This window comes from Pristiophorus japonicus, chromosome 8 (genome assembly GCF_044704955.1).
Source record: "Pristiophorus japonicus isolate sPriJap1 chromosome 8, sPriJap1.hap1, whole genome shotgun sequence".
NCBI lineage: Eukaryota > Metazoa > Chordata > Chondrichthyes > Pristiophoridae > Pristiophorus > Pristiophorus japonicus.
This window is the reverse complement of record NC_091984.1, coordinates 92,318,805-92,329,824: the sequence shown is the minus strand read 5'-3', so window position 1 is coordinate 92,329,824 and position 11,020 is coordinate 92,318,805. Positions and strand designations below refer to the sequence as shown.

Genomic DNA, 11,020 nt, shown 5'->3' with positions numbered 1-11,020 from the left:
CCCTCCCCTCCCTCCCTCCCCTCCCTCCCTCCCTCCCTCCCTCCCTCCCTCCCTCCCTCCCTCCCTCCCTCCCTCCCTCCCTCCCCTCCCTCCCTCCCTCCCCTCCCTCCCTCCCCTCCCACTGCTCCCCTTTCCCTCGCTGTCAGAAACACAGACACTGACAGACAGAGAGTGAGAGACTCACACAGACAGACAGAGAGATAGAGACACATTTGGGGGGGGGGCATCCCAGCACGCTATTGGAGGGCTCCCGCTGCTGCAGTCTGTGAGTAGAAAATGTTTTATTTATTGATTTTAAAAAATATATATATTTCTTATTAATTTTTTTGGATTGATTTATTGGTTGATTTATTGATGTTTTTATCATTTATTATTGATGATGGCTCTTTATTTGTAAAACTGAAGTGTTTAATGTTTGTAAATTTCCCTTTAAACTCCCCCCCCCCCACCATTCCCTACGCCTGATTTGTAACCTACGCCTGATTTTCTAAAGTGTAGACAAGGTTTTTTCGAGCGTACAAAAATCTTCACTTACTCCATTCTAAGTTAGTTTGGAGTAAGTTTTCACTGCCGAAACTTTGAAAACAGGCGTAAGTGGCCGGACACGCCCCCTTTTGAAAAAAAAATTATGTTCCAAATTGAAACTGTTCTAACTGACTAGAACTGGAGCAAACTAAGTGCCGAGAATTTGAATTTCTAAGATACTCCGTTCTACACCAGTTGCTCCAAAAAAATCAGGAGCAACTGAGGCCGAAACTTGGGCCCAATGTATCAAGTTTATAGGGTACCCTGGCCGAGGAATGCTTGATGTGGATGCTGAGCATCTAAATTGAGAAAATGGTTATCTAATATCAGTGTTGATATTTCACACCATAATGTCCACAAAAATGCCACCAAAATACTAATATTAATACCAATATCATAAATAGATTACAATTGTTTGTATCTCTACTTGTAAGGCAAAACATAAGCCACTTTTTCAGCTAGGCTCAGCTGGTAGTGTTCACCCATAAAGTGTGGTTTGACTTGAACTAAGCTGACTCTCCTGTGCAGTTCTGATAACACACTGCATTGTCTGATGTCCTGTCTTTGAGATGAGACATTATACCAGGGCCCAATCTGCCTGTTCAGTTGGTTCAGGTGGATGTTAAAGATTCCATACCACTATTGAAGAAGAGCAGGACGTTTTCCCAGTGTCTTGGCCAACATTTGTCTTTTAACCAGTACCACAACATCAACAACTTGTATTTATATAGCGCTTTTAATGTAGTGAAACGACCCAAAGGTGCTTCACAGGAGTATTATGAGACAAAAAATTTGACACCGAGCCACATAAGGAGAAATTAGGTCAGGTAAAGAGGTAAGTTCTAAGGAGTATCTTGAAGGCGGAGAGAGAGGTGGAGAGGTTTAGGCAGGGAATTCCAGAGCATAGGGCCTAGGCAACAGAAGGTACAGCCACCAATGGTTGAGCGATTATAATCAGGGATAGAAACATAGAAAATAGGTGCAGGAGTAGGCCATTCGGCCCTTCGAACCTGCACCACAATTCAATAAGATCATGGCTAATCATTCACCTCAGTACCCCTTTCCTGCTTTCTCTCCATACCCCTCGATCCCTTTAGTCGTAAGGGCCATATCTAACTCCCTCTTGAATATATGCAATGAACTGGCATCAACAACTCTCTGCGGCAGGGAATTCCAAAGGTTAACAACTCTCTGAGTAAAGAAGTTTCTCCTCATCTCAGTCCTGAATGGCTACCACTTATCCTAAAATTGTGTCCCCTGGTTCTGGACTTCCCCAACATTGGGAACATTCTTCCCGCATCTAGCCTGTCCAGTTCCGTCAGAATCTTATACATTTCTATGAGATCCCTCTCATCCTTCTAAACTCCAGTGTATAAAGGCCCAGTTGATCCAGTCTCTCCTCATACGTCAGTCCAGCCATCCCTGGAATCAGTCTGGTGAACCTTCGCTGCACTCCCTCAATAGCAAGAACGCCCTTCCTCAGATTAGGAGACCAAAACTGAACACCATATTCCAGGTGAAGCCTCACCAAGGCCCTGTACAATTGCAGTAAGACCTCCTGCTCCTAAAGTCAAATCCCCTAGCTATGAAGGCCAACATGCCATTTGCCTTCTTCACCCCCTGCTGTACCTGCATGTCAACTTTCAATGACTGATGAACCATGACACCCAGGTCTTGTTGCACCTCCCCTTTTCCTAATCTGCCGCCATTCAGAAAATATTCTGCCTTCGTGTTATTGCCTCCAAAGTGGATAACCTCACATTTATCCACATTATACTGCATCTGCCATGCATTTGCCCACTCACCTAACCTGTCCAAATCACCCTGCAGCCTCTTAGCATCCTCCTCACAGCTCACACCACCACCCAGTTTAGTGTCCTCTACAAACTTGGAGATATTATATACAATTCCTTCATCCAAATCATTAATGTATATTGTAAAGAGCTGGGGTCCCAGCACTGAGCCCTACGGCACTCCACTCGTCACTGCTTCCCATTCCGAAAAGAACCCGTTTATCCCGATTCTCTGCTTCCTGTCTGCCAACCAATTCTCTATCCACGCCAGTACATTGCCCCCAATACAATGTGCTTTGATTTTGCACATCAGTCTCTTATGTGGGACCTTGTCAAAGGCCTTTTGAAAGTCCAAATACACCACATCCACTGGTTCTCCCTTGTCCACTCTACTCAAAGAAATTCCAGAAGATTTGTCAAGCATGATTTCCCCTTCATGAATCCATGCTGACTTGGACCGATCCTGTCACTGCTTTCCAAATGTGCTGCTATTTAATCCTTAATAATTGATTCCAACATTTTCCCCACTACTGATGTCAGGCTAACCGGTCTATAATTACCCGTTTTCTCTCTTCCCTCCTTTTTTTAAAAAGTGGTGTTACATTAGCTACCCTCCAGTCCATAGGAACTGATCCCGAGTTGATAGACTGTTGGAAAATGATCACCAATGCATCCACTATTTCTAGGGCCACTTCCTTAAGTACTCTGGGATGCAGACAATCGGGGATGCTCAAGTGGGCAGAATTAGAGGAGCACAGACATCTTGGGGGGAGGGGGGGTTGTGGGACTGGAGGAGGTTACAGAGATAGGGAGGGCTGAGGACATGGAGGGATTTGAAAACAAGGCTAAGAATTTTGAAATCAGGACATTGCTTAACAGGGAGCCATTCTAGGTCAGCGAGCACAGGGGTGATGGGTGACAGGGGAAATAGGCGGTCTTGGTTATGCTGCGGATATATGGTCGAAAGCTCATTTCAGGGTCAAATATGACACCAAGGTTGCGAACAATGTGGTTCAGCCTCAAACAGAAGTTGGGGAGAGGGATGGAGTCAGTGGCTAGGGAGCGGAGTTTGTGGCGGTGACTGAAAACAATGGCTTTGGTCTTCCCAATATTCAATTGAAGAAAATGTCTCTATTTGAAAATACCACCATTGGTGTATGTGGGATGCTGCTGATGCAGAATGGGTGCCATATTGCCTACATAGCAACACACACTGTACTCCTATTCTGTCACATGGCTGGCTGTAACAAGCAATTTCTACCCACTAGTGAGCTGACTAAGAATTCCAGATCCTTCATCACTCATGTTATCCAGTCAATCTTATTCACAGTTATCACGATATTGCTGCTAGCTATAATGTATCCAATGTGTATTGCTCATTATGGCCTCATCAACACAGAGTGGCCTTATGACATTACAGAATTAATTCATGACATAATAGTGATCTCCTGACATCAGAGAGTGAGCTCATCACCAGTTCATTAATCTTAAACATAATTTTATTTCACAATTCATTTCTTCTAGCCCATTGAGTACAATTGAACTGGCACATTTTACCCTCTTTTTTTTTTATATGGCCATGTTATTATAATTTGACAGCCCACATGAGACACAATTTTGCAACATACTATTAGCAGCTCTTGCACTGACCACTACTACTTCATTCAATCTATATGCAACCTGACTGCAGGAACCCCAGTCAGAATGCTGCCTATCAAGCACTACCACGGCAAGCAACAAAAAAAAAAGACCAATGAATACAACTCAAACATCTCACCAAATATCAAAGGTTTTATTGAACAAGACACTTGGGGTCGGAGGAGGGGTGAATCGAAATTTATAAAAGGTTTCAGCTTAGATTGAGATGTCGTATTGATGGAGGTATGCAATGAGACCTCATGACACAAACAATAGGAATTATTACAAATTAAAATGACAATTTAGCACAAGATTAGAGGCAATTAAATTATTTGTCCATCCCAAAACAATTCCATAACCCAATACATAGCCACCAAATGGAGGCACACAATGAACATCAACAGAAGACCGTACCAATACTGACTGAGAATAGATTTTATGCAGAGCAAATCAGCAAAAGTCATTGTCCTCCTCCCCTTAAAAAATACACAGATGATATCTCAATCCTAGATGAACATATAAAGACAGGAAGAACGTCTTGTGTTATGCACACATTAACCATTTTTTTAAATTATTCGTTCCAGGATGTGAGCATCGCTGGCAGGGCCAGCATTTTTTGCCCATCCCTAATTGCCCTTGAGAAGGTGGTGGTGAGCCACCTTCTTGAACTGCTACAGTGCTTGTGGTGAAGGTACTCCCACAACTAACAGATGGTTCCCAACTTGGTGCTTCTGCTATGGGTTGAAGTGGAAGCTGCTGTACATTCTCCTGCACCGTTCAATTGCACCAGACCCTCTCCTCCACATACCCCCCCCTGCACAATCCTTCTTAGGCCATTCAGGCCGCCATGTCCGTGCTGGCTCTTTGTTGGAGCAATCCAAATCTAATCTTGCTGCCCCACTCTCTCCCCGTAGTCTCGTTATTTTCCTCTGCATCAAATATTTGTCCAATTTTCCTGTAAAAGAAGCAATGGTCTTTGCCTCAACCACTCTCTATAACAAAGCAGTCTTTGCTATCAAGAACTCTGTGTAAAGAAATTTTGCCTAACCACTTTCCTCACTCTCAATGAAAACTTTAAATTGATGGCCCTGATCATTGGCTCCTCAATCAGAGAAAATAGTATTTCCCTATTCATTCTATCAAAACTCCTCATCATTTTTAAATTATCTGTTAAATCTCATCAGCCTTCTTTGCATCAGTGGAAATAGTTTGGTTTCTCAAATGTCTGCACAGTTTCTCATTCCTGGCATTATCCTAGTAAATCTACACAGTACACTGTCTATGGCTTTAATGTCATCTAATGGGGTGCCAAAAACTGCAGACTGTACTTTTAAATGTCGTCTAATAAATGTTATCTACAAATTAATTATTACTTCTTTACCCTTGTACTATGTGCTCCACTTTTAAAACCCAGATTCTATTGACCTTTTTTATGGCTTTATTATCTACCTACACTTGCACTTTCAGGCAATTACATATTTGAACTCCTAGGTCTATCTGTTCATTAACAATGTTAAGTGTCTTTTCATTAAATCCTCTTTTTTTTTCCCCTTCCAAAATGTATTACCTCATGCTGATCCACATTAAGTTGTACCAGTTACCTACCTGCACATTCTGCTCACCTTTCTGTGTCTTCCTGAAGTATTTTACATTTTTTCTTCACTGTTTGCCAAACCTCTTACTTTTGTGTCAACATCAAATTTTGATATTCTATTCACTATACCCAAGTTTACTTCATCTACATATATACCAAGAACAGAAGAGGACCCAGCAACACCAGTTTAGCCTCACTCTGTTTCCTGTCATCTAACTTTCTATTCACGTTGCTACATTTTCTGTTGTATCGTACTCCTGATTTTTTCTAACAAACCTCTTATGAATCACCTTATCAAACACACTCTGAAAATGTATATGTACTACTGCATTTCCTTTATTCACGTGCAAATTTGGCGCAAATGAAAAACTGCTTAAAATGAACACCAAAATTCACCAAAAGTTTCATGCTGGAAAATTACGTGTGTGTGTGTGTGTGTGTGTGTGTGTGTGGCATTTGGGACATCTCACTACATTAACATTTACTCTTCTCAGATAATGAAAGTCATTGTGAAAATCCATCCCAACATTCATCTCTCGCATCTGCTTCATCATGTGAAAATCAGCCAAAAGGCAATGCCAGCATCTCACCTTTACAGCAACCCTGCATGGACACCGTTAAGTCACAGAAAGGTACGGTCAGAGACTGGGTAAATGGATGTAGCTTTAATTGTGGCACTAAATTGAGTGTAGTGGCTTAAATAAATAAAGTGGGAGAGAGGTGAAGTTCTTCCTCTCTCATGTGCATGCAGTGATCTGGAAGCTATCATGGTGAAGTTTCTCAGGTTTCTGAGTATAACCTACAACGTTGTTTAATGCTGGGTTGCCCCACTGTTGCACTGCCCCCACTTGGTGCCACTTGTTTGCTAGGGACATCTATTGGTAAGATTCAAGTACTGCAAGAGTATGAAGATGAAGAGGACAATGTGAAATGGTGGGTTAGGAGTTGTGTTCCACACAGTGAGTTTCAATCTCAGTCACACTGTCTGGTCAACAGCAAATGAAGTCTAAGGAGTAGAATTTCCAAAGGAGTTCTCCCAATTTTCCACCTGGAAACCCGAGAAAAATGGCGTAAACTGTCTGAAGTTCCGGTGGACAATTGGGAGAACTCCCTTGGAAATTGATGGCATAAGTGTTTTCCCACACAGAGGGAAAATTAGCAGACCAGCTCTGCAGGTTGTCATCATGCATCCTCGAGCAGCTGCACAAGGGTATGGTAGTGTAGTGGTTATAGTGCTATACTAGCAACTCAGAGATTGTGAGTTCAAACTCCAACTCAGTAAGACATGAAATTAAATTCAGGAAATCTGTGAGCAGGGAAACCCATTGTTTTCATTAATGTCCTTCAGGGAGGCAAACCTGCCAATGTTTGCCCAGTCTGGCCTACATGTGACTCCAGTACCACTCTATGCAATGGCCTAGCAAACCACTAAGTTGTAAAAAATAGTCACTACAGATGGCCCATCGCTAGCGTCTCAGGGCAACTAAGGAGGGACAATAAATGCAACATTACCAGTGTTTTCCAAATCCCAAGAACAAATACTTGCTCAAGAACAGATTGGCAGAGAGGTGAATGCACATTAGTTGTATGGGCAACATGCAGGGACGCAAGGACCCAAGAATGGATGTCTCTCTTTTCATCCTGAATTACTCCGAAAATTACATAGCTAGTTTGTGCGGTAAGCCTAATCAATGTGTTCTGAGCTATACAGATCAGGAAGATAAAGGTTTGCTCCCTGCTCTATACTAAGTCAGCTAGGATGGTGGTAAGTTTGTTACAACTCCGCATCAATGTCCCTGGGCTAGGGAGGAGAAACATCAGCCAGGATTCCCACTCTTGATCACGATCCAGTAACTCCTGCTGGAAAGAGTTTGTTTGTGGAGGTTGGATGAGGGCAGGATCGGACTCAGATGTAATGTCTCTGATGGTGAAATAATGTGCTGACACTCACAGTCTGGGCTCACACATGAAGAATGACCACTTGGGTGAGGTGCCAGAAGGCAAGTGGTGCCCCTAGAGTACACCCAAGCAACAGTCTCCAATTTGGGAGAGATGGGGAGAGGAAGGAGTGTTTTCTTGTACAACAGTCGGCTTCCAATGTATCGCTGTCCCAATCTTCTCACCCTCACCATTTCAGAGACCTAAGCTATCAGACCATTTAGCTCAGATTGTCACCTGTCACTGTAAATAAGCTGATGAGTAGGGCTTGGAAGGCAGAAAGCATTAAACCACAAATTAGCAATTCCTAATCTAGCCAGGGTTATACATACTAGGGAACAGGTTCGTAAAATGTCTCCACATTTACTGTGTTTTATGTTCAAGTTTCAGTGTTTATTTTTTATACAGTTTTTCATCTTATTTCTATTTCCGATTCTCCTGTCCATCTTTAGGCCTCTATTCCAGCAGTGTGCCACCAAGCCCCAATGCCTTTCAGGCTTCATATTGTGCTGACTTCCCTTGTCAGTTCAGAAGCTTGCCCTTTGGCCCAGCTTACCCCACAGCATCAACATTTTCCCTGGCCGAGGTCCAGCAGGAACTTCATATGTTGCAAAGACAGCTGGGAGAAAGTGAGAATTTTACCTGATATTCTGCTTGGCTACCGCCTATATAACTGAGCATGTGCAAAACAGCATGATGTGGAGTGGAGTGGAGGTTTAATTGGGGCACCAAAAAAGTATTTCTGTGTTTTAATTGTCCAATTAAATTATTGTTTACTTGTGGACATCTATTACATTTCTATACTAAATAATATTTCACCTCAGAGGTTCAATCATCAGTCTGCGTTAAGATAGCTTATCACTGCTGAAGTGGTTAGAGTGACACTAAAACTGCGTCAACGCCACTGGAGGAAATATCAGAGAACGTTCCTGGTCTTGATCACTGACTAGTGACTCCTGCTGGAAATTGTGTTTATGTGAATGTCAGATGAGGGCAAGATCAGACTTAACAGTGATGCCCTCGATAGTTGAAAAATCTGCCTACACTTGCTATTGAGCTACTTGGGTGAGGTACACTGAGCAGACAGCATCATGGCACCATACCACAACTTTCAGCACCATGGGACCATACCACAACTTTCAGCACCATGGGACCATACCCACAACTTTCAGCACCATGGGACCATACCCACAACATTCAGCACCATGGGACCATACCCACAACATTCAGCACCATGGGACCATACCACAACTTTCAGCACCATGGGACCATACCCACAACTTTCAGCACCATGGGACCATACCACAACTTTCGGCACCATGGGACCATACCCACAACATTCAGCACCATGGGACCATACCCACAACTTTCAGCACCATGGGACCATACCCACAACTTTCAGCACCATGGGACCATACCACAACTTTCAGCACCATGGGACCATTCCACAACTTTCAGCACCATGGGACCATACCCACAACTTTCAGCACCATGGGACCATTCCACAACTTTCATCACCATGGGACCATACCCACAACATTCAGCACCATGGGACCATACCACAACTTTCAGCACCATGGGACCATACCCACAACTTTCAGCACCATGGGACCATACCACAACTTTCGGCACCATGGGACCATACCCAAACTTTCAGCACCATGGGACCATACCCACAACTTTCAGCACCATGGGACCATACCCACAACTTTCAGCACCATGGGACCATACCACAACTTTCAGCACCATGGGACCATACCCACAACTTTCAGCACCATGGGACCATACCACAACTTTCGGCACCATGGGACCATACCCACAACTTTCAGCACCATGGGACCATACCCACAACTTTCAGCACCATGGGACCATACCACAACTTTCAGCACCATGGGACCATTCCACAACTTTCAGCACCATGGGACCATACCACAAAATTCATCACCATGGGAACATACCACAACTTTCAGCAGAGAAAAGGCAAAAATTGCAAAAAAGAGGATAAATTCAACAATCCTATGCACTCAGCAGGGACCCACAGGCAAAGTGGGTTGGCGATAAGACTATAATATTCGATTCTTTGATCTGCATTCACTTCGAGTATGGCTCAGCGCTGAGGGCATTGAACCTTTACATCTCAAGGCTTTTAACTAACATCGAAGTGTGTTGAGATTTCCTGAGACATTCAAGGATTGGCATCTTAATGAAAAAGGTCTAAGACATACAAAATTGGCAGACATAGTATGAAAAGAGGAGCTGTAACTTATCATTTCAACTTTCTATGGTGCTAATAATAACTTGCAACAGAAAATTAAATAATTGAGTAGATGCACAGAAGGACATTCTACCATCTACAGTGATATATGCCTCTGATCAACATACAGAGTATTTTAGTGGTAGAGACAGAGCACCCCTTCTAATCCTTCACTGCAGGCTTTGAATGCCTCGTTTGGCTCCAAAAGCCTTTTCACTGCTCAGCATGATATACACCTGATGCTATTAACACAAGAGTGGTTAACCAACAATGCTTGCTTGCCTTATCTTTGGGACAACTTAACAAACTAACATTAATGAGAATGATGTTCCAATACTATGCTGCAATTCTGCATAAATCATTAACAGTAAGGTGAGTAAAATACCAGATTACAACATATTGCATGATTTTGTAGAATGTATTTTGTTAAAAGGCCATCATTGCTGCCCATGAAGTTGGGTGAGGAGCAGGCATAGGGTGGTTATGGTAATAGTGGGAATGAAATAAGCTGCTGCCAGATCCAACATTTCCTGAAGAGGTGAAAGAATTCTTTCTTCATGGAGAACCTTCTGTGTGACTATCGTGCCGTTTAACCTTTTTAGCACAGATGGCGATTGGGGTAAATCAGGTCCAGGAATAGTTGCATCATTCGATAAGTGCAGTATTGGAAAACTGCTTATGCCACAAATGGATGTTTATGATTGGCCAGACATGACACAATGGTTTCTGATTCTGTTTTTGCCTTTGAGTGGACTGCTGTGCCTCCTTGAATGTCTGTAAGCTGAAGATTTGATGTTTCTGTTTTTTTTCTCTCAATGTTCTGAACCTCCACTGAAAACCATTCTTGCAGGCATGACCTTTTCTGAAACAACCACTGGCATGCCTTCACATTTAGAACAGACTGGCTGTGCCTCTCAATCCCAGAATGCACTTCACCAGCAGCTGACTAGCACCAACAACCTGCAGGAGATCTTGCGAACCGCCAATAGTTATTTAGACAGCACTGCACTCTGGGAAACAACTCACCGACCAGTGAGAATCAGTACGCTTGGTGATGTGTCCTCTGGATCATCGGGGTACCAGTCAGGGACTAACATGACAGGTAAAGAAATATTTGTGTTCTGGTAATTGAGCATATCTTTCTCTGTTTGGATTTTGTGCCTCATTAAGGTAATTAGCGCAGAGTTGCCTGGGTGAGCATTATCAGAGGGAGACCTGCGCTAGGCATCAAAGTTGAGTTAACTGATGTATTTTCATATTAATGTAGTTTCTCTGTTT

The 11,020-nt window shown here is 43.1% G+C and overlaps 1 protein-coding gene across 9 annotated transcripts in view; it reads left to right on the top strand.

Annotated features, from left to right (window-relative positions):
• Window positions 1–11,020, top strand: part of pde4dip (phosphodiesterase 4D interacting protein) — a 310,412-nt gene that overhangs the window by 251,322 nt on the left and 48,070 nt on the right. For 8 of the 9 annotated variants that reach the window (XM_070887097.1, XM_070887096.1, XM_070887089.1 and 5 more), the window contains 3 exons: window positions 6,045–6,182; window positions 7,941–8,117; window positions 10,593–10,844. In XM_070887097.1, the coding sequence (XP_070743198.1) occupies window positions 6,045–6,182; window positions 7,941–8,117; window positions 10,593–10,844 (567 nt within the window). The remainder of the gene's footprint in view (window positions 1–6,044; window positions 6,183–7,940; window positions 8,118–10,592; window positions 10,845–11,020) is intronic. The other variant, XM_070887095.1, reaches the window with a different exon arrangement.